A 20,959-nucleotide genomic window follows, 5' to 3' on the forward strand; every position below is an offset into this window, starting at 1 on the left:
AAAACATTTAGGTAAACCCATTATTTAGCATATTGAATGGAAACAGGGGAAGGGGAAAGAAGAAGAATTACATCTGGGGCACAGGAAAGTGGACAGCCATTTTACAAACAGTTTCAGAAGAGCTCTTTGTAGAGGTAGCTTCAAGCAGAGTTTGAATTGGCTTAGGGTATTTGGATGCGGACACACACTCTCCGGATAGCACTTGAAAGAAAGATTTTCAGCAGTACATGCTGGAGACAGGCCACCAGACTGTCAGAACCCTCACAGATTGGCTCAGCTACAAAGAGCCTGTTCCAGATATGCCAAACCTACAGACTCTTCCTTGTGAGAAGTTAAACTTGGAGGTAGGAGGCAGTCAAAAAAGGAGACAGAAATGGAAGTGGTTTGGATCTGAGTTCAAATACAACTCTAAGAAGCCAGCTCAGGATTCCTAGGGCTTTAAGCCGGTGGATTTCCCCATGGATGAATTGTCAGGGTGCTGCTCAGCCTGAAAGAGGAAGGTTTTAAAAGCTGCTGCTGCCTCAGCCAGCACTCACCAACCTCACCTCTTCTCTCTTCTGATCTCAGCCATCTTACCCTTTTCACATGGTTACATTTTGACATCCATGGTTCTAACAGGAAAAGGAAACAGCTTTGTCTTGGCTTTGTCAGCAAGACGTATCAGGGCTCCAAGTATGTCCTGGCTACAGGAGATCATGGATGCTTGTGAGTGAGAGTAAGCAATATTTCTTTCATCACACTCCACAAAGTAACAAAAAGAAGTGAAGTGCCTTGAAAGAAGTTAAGAAGACAGCTACTACTCTACCAAGGGAAATAAACGCTAAGGTTAAGTTTCCCTTCTCTCTTTCTAGGTCACAGCAGTGAAAGTGTATGGAAAAAATATGACGCAGCCTGACTTTGATGACTAAAAGACCCCATGTTGTATATTCTGATTTTTTTCAGACCATTATTGGTTTTCTTTCAGCCACATCTGTATCCAGGTGTGAGGTACAGAGCAGTACTTTTAGATGAGAAGGCTGTTTGCATTTGAAGAGCTAACTTTTGCAGACAAACGCTAAGACACAGTGTATGAATTGCATACTTTAGTAAGGAAACGATTATCTTGAAGGGAAAGGATAATGAACCCAAAGGTTCTGATTGAATCATTATAGTTTATAATTCTGGAATTATAATTACTGATCTTAGCAGTTGGTAAAAGATACAGATTTCATAGCTAAGGAGAGGCCATTTCTATATTACCTAAGGATGTTTCAAATAGAGTGTGGAAGTCATAATGTTAAGGAAAATGTCTCACTAAACTGTGACTTTCACAAGGATACAGTTTTGCACCCTTCTGCATCTTCAGTAACTACAGAGGTACCTGACACACAGTAGGTACTCAATAAGTAACTGATAATGAATGACTGGCTTGTGAGAAAGTGGATGATCTAGACATGTTGCTAACCTGTGGCCTTTAGGTTGCACGAAGAGATAACTATGTTTACAGCCCAACACAAAGTGGTAAACTTAAAACAGTGAGGTGTGTGTGTGTATGGTTTTTTAAAATATTCATTGTTGGTTTCATGCATGCATATAATATATTTTGGTCTTATTACCCTTTGTTCACTCTTCCACTCTCCTTGAAGCATTTCTTCATTGAAAAAGTCCCCTTTGTATTCTTATGCTCTTTACTTAATCCACTGAGTTTAATTGGGGTTGTGTGACAATTAATAAATGGGACCTCATGAGGCTGAGAAGCTTCTGTAAGGCAGGAGACACTGTCAAGAGAAGAAAGCGACAGCATACAGACTGGGAAAAGATCTTCACCAACCCTACATCTGACAAAGGTCTAATATCCAAAATATATACAGAACTCAAGAAATTAAACACCACCAAACCAAATAACCCAATTGAGAAATGGGGCTTGGAACTAAACAGAGAATTCTCAACAGAGGAACATCAAATGGCTGAGAAACACTTAAATAAATGCTCGTCCTCGTTAGTCATCAGGGAAATGCAAATCAAAACAACTCTGAGATTCCATCTTACACCCATCAGAATGGCTAAGATCAAAAACTCAAGCGACACCACATGATGGCGAGGATGTGGAGAGAGAGGAACACTCCTTCATTGCTGGTGGGAATGCAAACTAGTACAGCCACTTTGGAAATCTATCTGGTGCTATCTCAGAAAACTGGGAATAGGGTTTCCTCAAGACCCAGCTATTCCACTCCTTGGAATATACCCAGAAGATGCTCTACCACACAACAAGAGAATTTGCTCAACCATGTTCATAGCGGCCTTATTCATAATAACCAGATCATGGAAACAGTCTAAGTGTCCCTCAGTAGAAGAATGGATAAAGAAACTGTGGTACATTTACACTATGGAATACTACTTAGCTATTAAAAACAAGGAATTCCCAAAATTTGTGGATAAATGGATTGAGCTAGAAATGATCATAATGAGTGAGTTAACCCAGAAGCAGAAAGAATCAAATGGTATATATTCACTTATATCTGCATACTAGCCCAAGGGGCATGTCCCACAAAAGTCTTCACTTACCAGGAAACTGGGACAGAGGGGAGGACATCCTATTGGGACTCTAGATGAGAGAAGCATGGGAGAATAGCAAAGTACAAGGATCCAGAGGGTCCTAGAAACCTACTAGAAGAACATTATGATGGGCAGATTTGGGCCCAGGGGTCCCGCTCAAACTATGGCACGAGCCATGGACAATACAGGCCGTAAACTTCAAACCCCTACCCAGATCTAGCCAACGGACAGGACATTCTCCACAGTTGAGTGGAGAGTCAGGTATGACTTTCACACGGACTCTGGTGCCTCATATTTGACCATGTCCCCTGGAGGGGGAGACCTGGTGGCACTCAGAGGAAGAATAGCAGATTACCAAGAAGAGACTTGATACCCTATGAGCATATAAAGGGGGAGGAAGTCCCCCTCAGGCACAGTCATAGGGGAGGGGAGTAAGGGGAAAATGGGAGGGAGGGAAGAATGGGAGATTATAAGGGATGGGGTGACCATTGAAATGTAACAAGAATAAATTAATAAAAAAATGAAAATATAAAAAAAATTGGGATTGTGTGAATAACATTATTTACTGGAACATGAGGAAGTTGCCAGTGGCTAGACCCTGGAAGAAAAAGAGTCTTCCTCCCTTAGCAACCACTAGCTTCCAGGGAGCGGTGGTGTAATGTTGATGGACCCTTTTGTACAGGTCTGGAGCAGATAACCACAACTACTGTGAATGCATAAGGACATTGACTGTGTCATGCCCAAAAGGCAGTATCTCACAGTGCTCCCTACCCCATTCTCTGGCTCTTTTTTGCCTACTCTTTCTTGACGTTTTTGGCCCTTGCAAGGGCTCATCTGGATGTCTCATTTAGGAATGAACAGCCCACAGTCAAAGTATTTATTTTCAGCACCTTGACCAGCTATTGGTCTCTGCATTAACTGCTGCCCACTGTCAAAACAGACTTTTCTGAGCAAGGCTTAGTGGGAAACTAACTATTCCATGGCTATAAACATAAATGTTTAGAAGGCAGTTTGACATCATGACTATTTAGCAAAACAACAGTAGCAGGTTCTCTGCTAGGGCCTGTGACCTCTACAGCCTTAGGTTTTTTTTTTTTTTTTTTTTTTTTTTACCAGATTCATAGTATCAGACATGACCACTGTCCTGTGGAGCAGGCCCCGCCACCAATGAGAAAGCATTGTTTTCCCATAGCAGTCATGCTAGCACAGAAGAAGCTTCTAGGTCAGTTCCTACTTAGTTCCTCTGTGTCCTGCATGTAAAGTGTGTGGTGTCTTCAGCAACAGGCTCTTACCATCTAGCTCTGGTGGAGGCGACATGATTCTTGAGGATGAACTTTGTACATGACAACATAGTATGTGAAAGGATGGACATGCCTGCTACAGTCTATAAACTAAATCAACCCATGAGGATGCCATTCATCTCTGATATTCTACGGCTTAGGGGAGCAAAGAACTTGTTATCACACCTCTTGCCTTTTCCACCTTAGTAGCTGTACATCTAGCCCTTTATGTCCTTGGAGTCTACTTCCATCTAGTCAACCAATTAAGGGTTAAATGTATGAGAACAATTGCATCTTTGCCTCAGAATATGACTTGCATATATGGTATAAAAACTATTTATATAGCATTTGTATTAATTTTGCCTTATATTTTTAATAATTATAATTATAGTTACAGAGGAAATTTAAGGTACACAAGAGAATATTATATAGGTTATGTACAGACCGCATCATTTTCCATAAGACATTTGAGATTTGAACATCCACAGATTTTGATGTCTGAAAAAAGTAGGTGTTCTGGGACCAATGCCCTGTGGATGAGGGGAAACTGAATGTCTGTTGAGGCAGGAATGGCAACATGAATAATTCTGAGCACTGCTGGTCCATCTTCTAGGCATCTGTAACCTCCTTTCCTCTGCCTAAGAGCACTTACTTTTTATTTATTTTTTTATTTTGGTAACATAATCCTGCATCTATACTTTGAAAACAGTTGTGGCGGTTTGAATGAGAAAGACTACCATACACTTATATGGAGTGACACTTTTAGGAGGTGTGACCTTGTTGGAGGGATTGTGTCAATGGTGGCAGATTTTGAGGTTTCAGATGCTCAAGCCAGGCCCGGTGACACCCTCTCTCCTTCCTTCCGTTGGATTTAGATGTAGAACTTCCAGATTCTTCTCTATCACCGTCTCTGCCTGTGTGCCAGCATGCTTCCCACCATGATGACAATGGACTAAGTCTATGAAACTGTTGGGCTGCCCACCATTAAGTGTTTTCCTTTGTTAGAGCAGGTGATGTGTCTTCAGAGCAATAGAAACCCTAACTAAGACAGAAGTTGGTACCAGGGAGTGGGTATTGTGATAGGCTGGTCCATGCTTTTGTTTGGAGGAATGTGGACTTTGGGACTTTGGATTAGAAAAGCAGCTGAATGCTTTATGCAGAATTTAATGGGCCATAATAGTGGAAGCATGGACGACAGTGGTGCTGAACGTGATTTGAGCTGTGGAGGCCTGGCACAAGAGGTTTCAGGGGAGAAGAATATCCGTTTGGGACCTAGGGACTGTCCTTGTGATATTTTGGTGAAGAAAATGTCTGCTGCCAGTGTCCAAAATAATCCACCTGAGGGCTAAATTGAAGACTTATGGGTTAACAGCTTTAGCAGACGACATTTCAAAACAACCTATCATGACTATGTTGCATGGCTATCAGTGGCCAGTCTTAGGTTGGTCTATAATGAAAAATAGCAAGCTGAGCAAGGAAACATAGAAAATGTACAGTTGGAGGAAATGTAAACAGATTAAAGAGAAGCCAGGTGCTAAATGGAATAAAGAGAGGGGTGACAGCAGAGCAAGATCCCACCCAGCTAAGCTTCCAACATGTAAAAAGGTATCAAAGAAAATAAAAAGGAATTAAAGAAAAGCTTAGGGCTCGGCACAGTGGTGCACACCTTTATAATCCCAGAGGCTGGCAGATCTTTTACTTCAAGGCCAGCCTGCTCTCCAGGGTGTTTCAGAACAGCCTTTAGGCAACGAAGGAAACAGAAAGCTAATGAACATGTAATTGAAGTAGTGGACCGAGTTTCAGCTCCTGCAAGCAGCAGAACTTGGAAGCTTTGGCTACATGGTTTTGGATTTAGAGTCAAGGAAACAAGAATGGGCTTATCCCCACCTGTGACTATGGGAAGCCGATGAGGCCAGGCATGTGTCATGGGTGTATCTGCCTGGAGGTCTAGAGAGGCCATTGTGTGAAGCTATGAACGTGAAGCCTGGGTTGCCCTGAAGACTTCTCTTCCTTCCTTCCTTTGGGTCCTGATATAGAACTCTCAGCCTTCTCCAGCACCATGTCTGCCTGTATGCTACCATGCTTCCTGCCATGATGACAATGGACTAAATCTTGGAACTATAAGCCAGTCCCCAGTTAAATGTTGTCCTTTATAGGAGTAATTGTGATCATGGTGTCTTTTCACAGCATTAGAAACCCTAAGATAATAGTGGTTGGTCAGAAGTAGACTCCAGTCAGTCCTGAGAGGCACAAGGACATAGTTGCTATTAATTTTGGGAAAATGAAGTTTTTAGTGCTTTTGAGTGCTACTGGAAGGCTTGTTCATGTCAGTACTATTTTGTAGGAGTCTAGAAGCGCTGCAGCACAGCTGCTATGCTTTTACAAATGCTATAAGCTGGGGAATAAGCTCATGAAAGGTAAAGCTAATCAAAAGACAGATGATGCTTTTGAAAAGCTAAGTGTTAATTGTTCATTCAAAGTTTTAGTTAACCTTTGTAGCTTCATTTGAGGACTGAAGTTAAAACCTGCTTATCCTGAGGCGGTGTAGAGATGAGTGATTGCCTATATGGTTACTGGGAGACATGGTGCTGGTGGGACAGCATCTCACAATCCCACTATGATAGTCAAATTCACCTGATTAGGATTGACATTGGAAACTTATCATTAGAAGAAGAACAGATAAGCATCCTAATTAAGTATGATAGAGAAAACACTATCCTAGTTTCATCATTCCCCAAAGAAACCATGGACAATTAACACTCCCCGCTGTGTGTTTCCAAGTCTCTGGCAGTCACCAGGCACTCTATCACTGGATTTGCCCATTACTTATCATGTATTAGAAGCCTCTTTTTAGCTTAATTGATTACTAGCTTTAAAAAAAAGATTCACTTATTTTATGTATATGAGTGCTCTGTATTCATGTACACAGAGGGCATGAGATCCCAGTATAGATGGTTGTGAACCACCATGTGGTTGCTGGGAATTGAACTCAGGACCTCTGAAAGAGCAGACAGTGCTCTCAACTGTTAAGCCATCTCTCCAGCCTTGATTACTAGCTTTTTAAATTTCTCTTTCCATTCCAAACAGTCCATTTAGTTTAATTTAAATGACAACTAACTTCTAATGTCCATAGGCTCAGTTCCATGAGGCCTTGTAAAGGATACACAAAGCTTCAGGTTTAGTTTTCCCTCTTTCTCTTTTCTTTACTTTCAGTCCAGGTCAATTATACAGAATAGAAAAGAGGGGTAAAGAATACGAGAAGTAGGAGGAAGAGGAAGAAGAGGAGGGAGAAAAACGGAGAAGGGGCACAGGGAGGAAGAGGAAGAAGAGGAGGGAGAAAAACGGAGAAGGGGCACAGGGAGGAAGAAAGTATGGTAGTGTTACAGAGGAAGGACCAAAGAAGCAGCCACTGAGTGGTTCTGCAGAGATCAGCACCCCACTCCCACAAACACAAAGGGACAAAAAGACAGACCTAGTTACTACAGGGTCAAAGCATTTCTTAGGCTTTATAGAGTAGAACAAAAATCATTAAGGTGTATTTCAAAGAAACCCTCCATTTCCGTGTTAACCTTAAACTTCTCTAACAAAGCATCTGATTTGGGATAATGCCTTATTAGCCACGAGAAAAGAAAATGCAGCAATTTGATCATTTTGGGAGAAAACAAGAACATCTCTGCAAAGTATAAGAGATCAGAAACACCTTTTAAAACAAGAACAAAGGAAGAATTTGACAACGAGTTTCTACTAAACAGAGGCAATTTGAGATCAGCCAGGAACAGTAACATAAAACCAACAGCACTAGCACACCATGTATTGAGGGAGCCTGCTGCCTGTCCTGATTTTCAAGTTCAGGGAACATTGCTTTGTATTCTTCATGAAAGATTAACTGACATTCTATATACTAAAGTTTAACAAATGAACAAACAAACAAATAGTGGTCCTATTACAAACTGTGGGTGAGAAATTCTCTTCTAACTGTTAAAGTGGCATGCATATAGGGCATATGCAAATAAAACCAAAAACAAATAAAAGATGTTTTGTCATACCCCTAGGCTTGACTGGCTGGTAGGAAAGATTCACTTAAAAGTCTTCAGAGTAAGGGATACATATCTCAGAGTGTCTGTGAGGACCAGTAATGTAAGGAAGGTGATTATTCAGGATTGACAAGGCTCATGGAAGGTTTTGTCTGTGATGCAGTCAGCTGAGAAGTTCTCTGACAGCCTTTGCAGAGACACTGGGCATCCATTTTCTCTTCCACTGAAGCTGGCCTGGTTTTGATCAGTAGTTTCCATGAATAAAGTTTAGCACCAGGGGCACCCAGAGCCTTTTCGGGGGCAGTCAGAAGCCTCAACACTCCTTCCAGTTTTCTTGGAGTGTTTACATTCTGGGCTTTCCCTCTTGAGATAACCATGCAGCGAGAACAGGCAGCCATATCGCCAGTGTGCAGGTATGCGGTTCTCACAGCCCACCCGTGCGCTGCCAGCCAGGTTTCTTCAACACTAGTCCAGTAGAGTCTACAGCCATGTGAGGTGCTTTACCAGTTTCCCAAATAGATTCTTAGCATCTCACGTGGTAAGTGGACTAGAATGGCTGTGTCAACACTAAATATGTGGCTCTTTGTTACACCTCAGATTTTGTCTGGCTTTGATCATTGTCTTCTAACAAGCCCGTCACAGCAGGCTTTGCATGAAGAAGCTGTGGAGAGGCCCATCTGAAGCCTTGCAATAAACAAGTGTAATTATGGGTAGCACTATGACATCAAGGTGGACTGTTAATGGTTTTGTTGCTTAGTGAAGAATCTCCTTAAGCTTCTGTTTCATGTCTTCATCACATCTAACAGTACAGAAGTTACATAATATTCCTTTATCTGCACTCTGCACTTGATCTGAGTTATGTCAGATGGAAAGGGCTGGCATTCTACCTACTTGAACTTTGCTACCCACTCACTGCCCTTTCCCCCTTCCTGGGAAAGGCTGCTTTGATTACAACATTCCGCAGATTTCAGCAGCCTCTGCTCTTGGTTTGTTCTGGGGCAGTCTGTTCTGAGCATGACCTGCTGGCATCAAACCTTGTGTGTGTCAAAATCCTGTTATTTGTTTTAAAACTAGTTTCATTTAATTAATTTTAACTTACCATAAAAACCCCAATTTGTTATTGAAGTCTGTTCTGCTTAAAACATTTCTGATCTTCCATTCTTGTTGGGGGTGTTCAACTACTAGTAGTTGAAATGTTAGAAATGTGCTTCTGACCTGTTACTCAACTCTCACAAAAACATGTAATATACTCTCACACAATAATAATAAAACACAAATAGATACCCATAGCAGAGACACAACTTTTAAGATTTTTCTGTTTTTAATTATTTTTTAAATTAAAAATATGTGTTTTTGAGATCACAATATTATTATATCATTTTCCTACCCCCAGTTTTTCCCTCTAGGCCCTTCTAGTCTTCTTTTCTAGTCTAGTTTTCTAGTATTCCTTAGTTGTTACTACATATGTGTAAGTGTGTGTGTGTGTGTGTGTGTGTGTCTATACACACACACACACACACAGATATCTTCTTAAATATAGCCTAATCAGTCTGTGTAATGTTACTTGTATATATGTTTTCAGGCTGGCCATTTGGTATGGGACAAACAACTGGTGTGCCCTGTCCTGGGAAGACTATTTCTTCCACTCTGAATATTCTTCGGTTCTCTATTGAGGCCCCTGGACTTTCTTTGTCCACTTTGGCATGTCTCTTGCTATTATCCTTGTTCACTTCACATTTGGACAGTCATGTATGGTTCTCCTCTTTCTTGGGGGGCTGTTGGCCACCAGCCCACCAAGGGAGGAGGAGCAGAAGATGAGAGACAGAGCCTGGAAGTACATAACCACGATGGAGATTAAACACTCTGGGAACCACTTCAGGAGCTAGTTTAACCTTACTCATGGAGAACAAAGGCTATATAGCTCTTTGGGAGTGGGTGGGTGGGTCTTCCAGAACAGGTTTACAAACTTGGTTGAAATCAGGAACTTTTAAGATTCTATCATATGAGGGGGAACACAGCACCTAACTGTCCTATAACAACAGGGAGGGAAGAGCTAGCAGGGAGCTGTGTCAAGGGCCATATATCAAATATGGTTAGGGGCATCTATATCTAAAGACTCTCTCCAGATGGAGCCAGACAGAGATCCAGAGGTGCTGCTGAGGAGAGGGAGTTCTGCACCTAACACCAAGCCCTGAATGGCTATGTGGAGTGGGGGAACTGCAACCTCAAACGGCAGGGCCCTTCTAACAGTCACATTGGTGAAACTTTGTGGGTGCAGTTTCTTTTTGACATTACTAGGAGATATAGTCCCACAGCAAACTCCCTTATTCCTGGCTCTTGCAGTCTTTCTACCCCATCTTCTGCAATGTTTCCTGAGCATTAGGTTCAGAAGTTGTTTTTTAGATGGGCCAGTCAGGACAGTTCTACATAACTTACACATTTGCTTACAAAACTGACAAGGGTGCTAATATTTAGGAGTCAGAAGATTCTTATTCAAATTCCAACTTTGATATGACAAAATTTGGCTCAATTCTACCCTCCCCCCTCCACTACCTTCTAATGGGCAGAAAATTCCAAATCTTTAAGCACTAACTTGGAATTGCACATAATTTATTGGGAGCAGAAAAGACTTCTCTTGAAAAAGTGAATTAGATGTAACTCTACAATTTAATTCTTTATTGGGATCTGCATCCTCTCAGGAGCTCACAACAGAGTCTGTTGGAACATGAAGGTGGCTTTGCCTGCCTCACCTCACACCAGGAACTGAAGCCTGCTAAACATCATGAAACCACAGTCTGTTATATGTTGAGGACTTTTGAGGTCGGATAACATTTTCTGAATCCCATGTCTCACCTCTGCTTTCACACAAACTCTCAACTAACACAAACCCAAGCCTGTTTCAGTCTAGAGCAGGTTAAAGGGGTCAAGGTTTGGATGGAAATGCTTTGGACAGGAGAACTAAAATAAGACTTATTCATGGACCACCAGAATTGACATGCGTGTGCACCATCTAAATCTTCAAAGGAGCATAAAGATTCAAAATGCAAGGACATATATCAGAAAGGTGGCTGAGACTGTGGCTGTAGAGACAAGGAAGAAGCCTGAAAATCGGAAGTTGTCACCCAAGTTAGAGTTGGAGATGGAGAAGCAGAATGCAATCCTGGGTACAATTGGAGTGCTGATTCTGGTGAGGGTTCTCTTCCCAGTGAGCACACAGCCATTTCCTTTCTTTGTCTTCACATGGCAGCAAAGGAACATACCTTTGCTGTTATTCTCCTGTGTAAGGGCGCCAATCTCACCACGAAGGCCTTTGCTCTCGTGAATTTAACTAAGCCTAATTACTTCCCTCAGGTCTCATTTTTTAAGAATTGACACATTGGGGCTTAGAGCTTCAGCTTGGGATTTTGATGAGGTAGTTCAGTTGAAAACTGGTGGTAGAGGGAGTGTAATTTTTATTCGACTAAGCTGTTTTAGGAATGCTCAAGTGGGTACTGTGCCATCTATGGTGAGCTCGTTCCCAGCATCTCCAAGGCATGCTCTCTGTGTTCATCTTGTTCAGTGGGTGTGCCCACAATGCGAGTGTAGTTCATGGTGACACTCCTGTCTGCTCCCCTCCCATGAAATAAACCCTTTAAGGTTCACAATTTATTGCTTATCAGAACGAGGACATAGATCTTAGTAGATATGTCCAGTAAACTGGCTAAATGAATGCTTTTAGAGCTTTACACAGGTATTTATTTATTTTTTTTAGCTTACAATAAAAATGTTTGCTGTGCATCTCCCAGAGAGCATCACTGAGTCTTGGCTGGGTATGAGTCTCAGTTGTAGAGTGCTTGCCTACCATGCATGAGGCTTAACACTGCAACAAAGAATCATATTTTCAGTAGTTAGAGAAAAGTATCTCGTGGCTCACGACATTTTGAGTACTGGTAGCCAGGTTCCATGAGCTTTATTCTGGACACTGGATCTTTACTTTCATTTCCAATGTGATCTAGCTTGCTTCCCTCAGGCTGACCTGGTTCTTAGTAAGAACCATCATTTAGAACTTTTCATTTGATGCTCATCACCAAAGCCTTAGAATGTCATCAACACAGAGAAATGACAGTCTTTCTTTCTTACAGAACACATTTGGGCTACTGAAGGCAGAAGCCAAGGTTTTCCTAGCTCTACCCTTTATGACCAGCTCAGGAACATTCTCTCTAGACTCGTCTTTACACTAACAATACTGGTGAAGATAATAGCCCCCATTAAAAAAAGGCTGATGTGACATTTCTAATAATGAGCCCACTTGAGAATATGCTTTAGAATATTTTTTAATAGTAAAACTTGTGCCACTAACTGTTACACACTGAATAATATTCCCGCAAGTACACATTTGGAATCAGTAACTTCTTTGGCTTTTTCTGTCTTTTTTTTCTTTTCTTTTTTTTTTCGAGACAGGGTCTCTCTGTGTAGCCTTAGGTGTCCTGGACTCAATTTGTAGACCAGGCTGGCCTCGAACTCACAGCGATCTGCCTCCTGAGTGCTGGGATTAAAGGCGTGCACCACCACGCCCAGCTGGAATCAGTAACTTCTAAGGTGAATTTAGACAGAACCTTTAAAGAGTAATTAAATATAAAAGAGATCATAAGGATGGGGCCCTACTTCAGGGGAGGCCAGAAATAAGAGAAGAAATCAGGTATATGTGTACAGAGACAAGGTCATCTGAGGACACAGGGAGAGTGATCATCTGTCGGCTGAGGGTGGCCTCAGGAGAACCCAAACTCAGGACACCTTGATCCTTGATTTTCAGCCTTGCAAACTCTAAAACAACACATTTCTGTTGTCCTAATGAGCAAGTAGATGATATTTTATCACTGCAGTTCTGCAAACTAAGATGTGGGTTATGTTTTCTTTTTGCTGTGAGCTTTAGGAAACAAAGAACCAAATGTGAAGTCTACACTAATCCAACACATTTACAATGTTCTCATAATTCCTGCGTTTTGATCTGTCTTTTGTGACTCACTTCTTTCTATTTCAACTTTATTAGGTTATTATTTGTTTTTATTGTTTACTGCTTCAAAGCCTTTGTTGGAAAGAAGTAGGATACAAAGGAATAAATAACGACCTAGAGGAATGTTTTATAGTTACAGGTTCTCTTATTTCAGGTACAACTTTCCAGTCTGGTAATGGTCTTTCTCGTTTCTTAGACTCTTTAATGTTGGAGTGCTGCAGGGCTCAGCCCTCATACATTAATTTTTTTCTTATGTCAGCTCAATTCTTGTTTGATCTCAGCTTTATATATTAGCTGTGGGGTGTGTGTGTGTGTGTGTGTGTGTGTGTGTGTGTGTGTTGTGTGTTGTATGTGAATATACTGGAATCTCTTTATCTCTTATCTATCTATCTATCTATCTATCTATCTATCTATCTGCTGTATATTCATCCATCCATCCATCATCTAGCAACCGTGAACTTTCTTTTCAATCTCTTTACCCATGATTGTTTAGATGTTTAATAGGCATCTCATATTTAGCATAGCTGAAAGGCAACGCAAAGTCCAAGTTATGTCTCCTCTTTTCTGACCTTCCCAATTTTGGTAAACAGAACCTTGGTCTTCTCCAACTCAGTGTAGCTTAGTAAGCAGGATGAAACCTGATAGGCTGTAATCATATGGTGGGGGAGGAGGTCCCCTTCTGTCACAGACCTAGGGGAGGAGAATAGGATGAAAGTGGGAGGGAGGGAGGAAAGGGAAGATACAAGTGAGGGGATAACAATTGAGATGTACTCTGTATAAATTACAAAACAAAACAAAACAAAATCTCTTCTTGCCATAGGAGTGGATACCACTCTCACTTATCCTTTGGTTACTGTCTATCAAGTAATCCTTCTAGTTCCATGTTTCCTCCTGTGGACTATTCTCCACAGAAGCCAGAACACTCCACAAAAAGACAAGTCAGATCAGGCTACCCCTCTGCTCAACATTTCCCTCACATTAAGCATCAGTCCTTATTATGGCTCATGAGGACAATACAGTCCAAATTTGTTTACTCCTTTGACCTTGTGGATTCTTCTTTGACTTGCTCTCTTCCAGACATAGTGGCTTGTGTTTCCTGTTTCTTCTACTTTTAACAGAATATATTCCCCTCCAGGATATCAGCAAGGCTCATCAAGTCTCTATGGGTTTTTTTTTCAAGACATGATTTCTCTTTAGCCTTGGCTGTCCTAGAACTCACTCTGTAGACCAGGCTTACCTCAAACCTCTGCCTCCCTGAGTGCTGGGATTATAGGCATGCACCACTGTGCCTGGATCTCTATGACTTTATTGATCAAGATGTCCTTATTAGAGAAACTTACCCTGAGGTATCTGGCACAACAACAACGGTTTCTCTCCAAAAATGTAAATATACTTGAATGTATATTATAACAAAATCTTAAATTTAACCTAAATTGTTGACATTTTATTCATCATTTTCCCCCTTTTTTTAATTATTAATTTATTCATATTACAACTCAGTTGTTAACCCGTCCCTTGTCTCCTCCCATTCCTCCCTCCCTCCCACTTGCCCCCTATTCTTCTCCCCTATGTCTGTGACTGAGGGGGACCTCCTCCCCCTGTATATACTCATAGGGTATCGAGTCTCTTCTTGGTGACCTATTATCCTTCCTCTGAGTGCCACCAGGCGTCTCCATCCAAGGGACATGGTCAAATATGGGGCACCAGAGTTTGTGTGAAAGTCAGATCTCCTTCTCCACTTAATGGTGGAGAATGTCCTGTCCATCGGCTAGTCTGGGTAAGGGTTCGAAGTTTACTGCCTATATTTTCCTTGGCTGGTGCCATAGTTTGAGGAGGACCCCAGGGCCCAGACCCGCCTGTAGTTTTCCAGGACCCTCTGGATCCTTCTATTTCCTCATTCTCCCAGGCTTCTCACCACATGCTGGTGAGGATGTGGAGAAAGAGGAGCACTCCTTCATTGCTGGTGGGAATGCAAACTAGTACAACCACTTTGGAAATCTATCTGGCACTTTCTCAGAAAAAATTGGAATAGGGCTTCCTCAAGACCCACTCCTTGGAATATACCCAGAAGATGCACTACCACACAACAGGGACATATGCTCAACCATGTTCATAGCTGCCTTATTCATAATAGCCAGAACATGGAAACAGCCTACATGCCCCTCAGTAGAAGAATGGATAAAGAAACTGTGGTACATTTATTCATCATTTTTAAGGATATTAATCATTTAACAATAAACTAGGTTATGGTTTATTGCATTTGCTGAAGTTCCTGGTGTAAATACTCTTGCCATGGGCAGTTCCAAGATGGTACAATGTCACCGAAAGAGAAATGAAGAGTAGGAATGCAGTGGCAGAATACCACTATGCAGCATTTTCACCACATAGATGTGAGCTCTGTGAGACTACAATGTTGGGGACAATAGGCCATATGGCCAATGTTCAGCCATCTTGTCAGAGCCTGCACCTTTAAGTTTCTGTTTTTCCTAGAGCTTGCCTTTCACCAGAAACTAGCTGACCCTGTTGTGGGTCAGCAGTTAGACTAAAGACAGATAGAGATGGGGCAACTCTGTTATAGTTTAGCAGTTAGACTAGACAAAGATGGAGCCAGATAGACTAGACAAAGATGGAGCCAGATACCCTTTGTGGCAGGACATTATGACTCTGCCTGGAATTTCCTATGTTTTGAGAAAAGCCTGCAGCTGGGTTGCTATAGCAATATGCTTCCCTGCCTTTTGACTTATAAAAGCTGCTGCCTGACTAATAAAGTTTGAGAGTTTGATCAATCAGACTTGCTCTCCTTCTTTGTGTCTTGCTTTTTCAACAGGTGACCTTCCTCCTGAGTTTTAGTTGAACCCCGCAGGCCGGGGCACTACAAAAGTACAGATTAGTCCAATGTGTAAAATGTAGTGAGACAACTAAAGCTTTATTTAAAATACACTTATTTATTTATGTCACAGTAAACATGAGGATATTAGAAAACAACTTGTGGGAGTCATCTCTCTCCTTTCATCATGTGTGTCTGGGGACTGAACCTACTTTTCAGGCTTGGCAGCAAGCCCTTTTTCCCTTTGAGCTACCTTACTGGCCCCTTTAGGAACCTTTAAATGTTAGTTACTTTTGGTTGAATAAACATTGCTAAAGTTTGGGTCTGGTATATCTACAAAGGGCCTTTACATCGAACGTGTAGAAGGAACCTTTAGGATGTTAGATCACGCCCAGAAGAGCATATTGAGACTTTCACTCTTTTTTTCTCTTTTCTTTGCTTTTTGGCCATTTTCAGCTGAGAAACTTTCTGCTTTGCCAAAGGCCAATGCAACAAGGTTAATGATCATAAACTGAAACCACTGAAACTCTGAGGCAAAATAAACCTTTCTTAGTTATAACACAATTATATTCGGTGTCTTGTTATAGTTATAGGAAGTAGACAAACACAGGATGAAAGTTTATATAATTCACGGGGCAGGAGAATGAGATCAGCGGTTAAGACCACTTGCTTCTCTTTTAGAGAAGCCAAGTTTGGTTCTCAGCATTTGCACCAGATGGTTCACAATCACCTGTAACTCCAGGGGCTATGACATTCTCTTCTGGCCTCTGTGTCACCGAACAGATGTGCAATTCCAGCCCCCCCAAATACATCTATGTATTTATATACACACACAAATATATTCTCTCATATATACAAAGGTAAAATATGTTTTTAAAAGTTTAAGTTATTAATTTTTAGTGATAACCATGTGTAATTTTGGCCACTTCTTTGATCATTCTGCATAAAGTAGCAGTTCATTATATATTGCATCTATCTTGAGATATTAATTCCACTAATATATCTAAATTACTTGTATATTTTATAAAACGTAGCATCTATCTCTGAAACAACATTATACACACACACACACATATATAATATATATATATATATATATATATATATATATATATATATATATATATATATATATATTTATGAGCTTGTTTTATAGAGAAGGCAAACAGGATAGTGTCTCTGTCAAAGGGTCATGCTGTACTTACATGTACCAGACTAGCTCATCTTCTTTCTTTCACTTGCTTGTAAAGGAGATGCAATTTACTTTTGTTTCCATTTTACATACTGGAAATTGAGCTCTGGTCTTCTCAGTGACACGGAGCAGTCAAGGAGCACGGCTAAGATTCATATCCTACCTTCTGGTTCTGGAAATCTCCTTTAAAAAACAACCCAGCTTTCAAAAATTATTGAAAATTTCCAAATGGTGTAAAATTAACACAGGAAAGTGAACCATGAATCCATTATCTCAACTCCTGAATGATTTGTTCTCATCGTTACTCACTTTTCCAGTTAGGTTATTATGTAGCAAATCTAAATCTGCTTATCTCCAAAGATAAAGATAAAAGAACTTCTTTTTAGTTTTGGTTTTGCCTATTATTTTTGTCTCAGTGTTGGTTGGCCAAATATTTGATATTTCTAAAACAAACTTTCCTCATCAACAAGATAGTTATAAAGACAGTACATTTGACACACTTTGTCAAAGCCCCCCAGAAACCTTCAAGTTTTCAATTCACATGTTAGTACCTTCATTCTACTATTTACATAATTAAAGGTCTCTATATCAGTGCCTACTTTGGTTGACTAAATGCAAGCATGGCTGTTTTTGCCAGCAGCATGCTTCATGAATATGTCAGGAGTCTTGCAGTCAGCTGTCACGTGGGATGTCTAAGCCTTTGCAAGATTTTAAGTCTAAGGAGTGAACAAATAATGTAAATTTAAAAGAATAATTTTTAGTACTAAGAGAAAATGTTAGCTGGGCATGGCAGGATACACCTGTAATCCCAGTATGTGGGAAGCGGAGGCAGGGGGTGATGTTCACAAATTTGAGGCCCGCTTGATCTGTGTCATAGTCAATTGGAGTTGGAGGTGAGGCTCTGTATCAAAGAGAAGATGATGAGCATTGTACATGCATGTTTATAAAAATTCATCACAATTTGGTTGGTCCTTGGGAATAAGAGCATTCTAGGTTTATGGAGCCTTATGCAAGATGACAGATTGAATTAGATGAAGGAATTAGATTCCATGATACAAGGTAGGGGGTACCTCCCCTGTGATCTTCTTTAACTATAAAATATTCTTCCAAACAATGATGGTGGGGTTATTATCATGTACTTATATAACATATTATATATGTCAGGCATTGTGACAGATGCTAAAAATATATAAGCACATTTAATCTTCTCAACAATTACAAAGTAGCAGCATGACTGTTATATCTATGTAGAAGACAGGTGAACAGAAATACTGAGAGGTTTAAAAAAAACAGCAACCATTACATAACTAGAAGTGAAAACTTGTAATTTAAACTTGGGTGTCTAGTTTTGGAGGTTGGCTTCTGCTACCACGGTGTCTCTGCTACTAGAAAGAAAATAGTCAATGCAACAACTGTTCCCCAAACACTCAGACCCTCAAGGACTTCCTTTACAATTCCCACCTTTGGAAAAATATCATGAAATTGGTGATTAGTTAGCTGTCTATGTTTTTTTCCTAAGACATACCTAAACATAAATCTATATTTACCAAAGTGAGACATTTATTTATGTGTATTCTGTACCATCAATAATTTCCCTGGACATGTTGAACTATGGTCCAGATTAAAAGAACAAAAATAAATGATTAATATATGAGAATTTGCAGAGTTAAGCAGTAAGGTGAAAGGCTGAACCAAATCCAGAGCAGGAAGTGGGTCAGGAACAGGAAATTTCCAGTCAGGTCTAGACAGGTAAACAGGCAGACTGGTCAGGCAGTCGCGTAGGCTGTGCGAATAGTGGGACACTGAGTTAAGTCTAGGAGTTCACCACCTTGACTGCGCATATTAGATATCAGATGATGGGCTGGTACGAAGTTAGGTGTCCATTTTGTGGGTTCTATGTGAGTGTGCGGGCTAGTTTTATGTCAACTTGACAAAAGCTAGAGTCATTTATCTGAAAGGAGGGGACCTCAACTGAGAAAATGCCATTAGATCTGGCTGTACAGCATTTTTCTCAATTAGTGATTAATGAGGGAGGAATCAGCCCATTGCAGGTGATGCCATTCCTGGAATGGTGGTTCCAGGTTCTATAAGAAAGTAGGGCTTTTGGCCACAGCAGCCATCTTGCAGTAACTCGCCAAAATGACAAACACAAAGGGAAAGAGGAGGGGCGCCCTCTGTGTGTTCTCTAGGCCTTTTAGGAAATATGGAGTTGTTCATTTGGCCACATACATGCGAATCTACAAGAAGGGTGATATTGTAGACACCAAGGGAATGGGTACTGTTCAAAAAGGAATGCCCCATAAGTGTTACCACAGCAAAACCGGAAGAGACTATAATGTCACCCAGCACGCTGTGGGCATCATTGTGAACAAGCAAGTTAAGGGCAAGATTCTCACCAAGAGCATCAATGTGAGCATTGAGCACATCAAGTGCTCTGAGAGCAGGGACATCTTCCTAAAGTGTGTGAAGGAGAATGACTGGAAGAAGAAGGAGGCCAAGGAGAAGGGCACCTGGGTCCAGCTGAAGCACCAGCCTACACCACCCAGAGAAGCACACTTTGTGAGGGCTAACGGGAAGGAGCCTGAGCTGCTGGAGCCCATTCCCTATGAATCATGGCCTAACGTGCAAAAGGAAATAAAGGGCCTGGACTGTTAAAAAAAAAAAAAAAAAAAAAAAAAAGGTGGGCTGGGCGTGGTGGCACATGCCTTTAAACCCAGCACTCTGGAGGCAGAGGCAGGCGGATTGCTGTGAGTTCGAGGCCAGCCTGGTCTACACAGCTTGTCCAGGACAGCCAATGCTAACACAGAAAGACCCTGTCTCAAGACAAAACAAAAACAAACAACCAAACAACCAAACAAAAACAAAAACAAAAACAAAAACAAAAAAAAAAAAAGGAAAAGAAAAAAAGAAAGTAGGTGGAGAAAGCCATGGAAAGCAAGTCAGTAAGCAGCATCCCTCCCTCCAAGGCCTCTGTATCATCTCCTACCTCTAGATTCCAGCCCTGTTTGACTTCCTGTCCTGAATTCCTTAAGATGGCCTACACTGTGAAAGTATAAGCCAAATAAACTTTTTCCTCCCCAACTTGATTTTGGTCATGATGTTTCATCACAGCAACAGCAACAGCAACCCTAACTAGTATAGTGAAGGAGTTATACCCTTTCCTTGGGTTGGTATGTAGCACAAGTTCTTGGGCCTAGTTTCCCACATATGATTTAAATATGCTCATGTGTCCCTGAAATTTCAATTACCCCCAATAAACTTATAGTGTGTCTCCCTTTATGATTTCAGGAATGAGTCATTTGTCAGGCTAAATGGGTGGTGCCTTAGAAGAATTTTAATTCAGAACATGGCTGCTCTGGCAAGAGATTACACCTGAAGACCTTCTAGATCTGTGTGATCTGGCTGGAATACAGACATGCCTTTACTCTCAGGAGACAGAAGCAAGCAGATATCTTGAGTTCAAGGCCAGTCTGTTATAGAGCAAGTTTCAGGTAAAGAAAAGCTTAGGTCCAGGCATAGTGGTATATGCCTTTAATCCCAGCACTCAGGAGACAGAGGCTTGCCAATCTTTGAGTTCAAGTCATTTCTGTTTAGTTTGATCGAGTCAGTGAGTTGAGAGGCAGTGTGGTTCATGGAATTCAGAGACAGTTTTATGGGGAGGGTTTTACAGAGAGAGGTTGAAAAGAGGATAAGCTAGATACAAGTGAGGCAGAACAAGCCAGAGGATAAGGAGCAGAAGATTAGAACAGATTGATAGAGTTTAGTTTGAGGCCAAGAAGAATAATTCAGTGAGAAACTGAGAGAAGCCAGTTTGAACCAGTAATCTTGGAGAGCAGTTCGATGCAGAACAGCTGGGTTAAACCAGCCAGCCCAGAGCTCAGAAAGAACAAGTAAGGGTGGGCTTATTACACAATAAGTCTCAGAGGCTGAAAACATTCCAGGACTAGATTAGACTGTATGGAGGCTAGAAGCTTCCAGGAGTAGACCTAGGAGTTGTAAGCCTTGGAGATGGCAGTTACATCAGGAGAATAATGGTGCTTGACAGATGGTACGGTGTCTGGGTCCATCCAGAGGCTACAGTAATCCTTTTTTTTTTTT

The 20,959-nt window shown here is 41.1% G+C and overlaps 1 protein-coding gene across 1 annotated transcript; it reads left to right on the forward strand.

The window, feature by feature from the left end:
- The first annotated feature begins 19,000 nt into the window (after positions 1-19,000).
- On the forward strand, positions 19,001-20,155 carry LOC127195327 (60S ribosomal protein L21-like). The gene is made up of 2 exons (XM_051152682.1): positions 19,001-19,483; positions 20,150-20,155. Exons 1-2 carry the CDS (start codon positions 19,001-19,003, stop codon positions 20,153-20,155), a joined length of 489 nt encoding a protein of 162 aa, XP_051008639.1.
- The last annotated feature ends 804 nt before the right edge of the window (positions 20,156-20,959 follow it).

Source organism: Acomys russatus, chromosome 11 (assembly GCF_903995435.1).
Source record: "Acomys russatus chromosome 11, mAcoRus1.1, whole genome shotgun sequence".
In the NCBI taxonomy this organism is placed as follows: Eukaryota; Metazoa; Chordata; class Mammalia; order Rodentia; family Muridae; genus Acomys; species Acomys russatus.

Excerpts from the sequence above, each read along its gene's own strand:
- LOC127195327 (XM_051152682.1), top strand. The coding sequence starts at position 19,001 with ATGACAAACACAAAGGGAAAGAGGAGGGGCGCCCTCTGTGTGTTCTCT.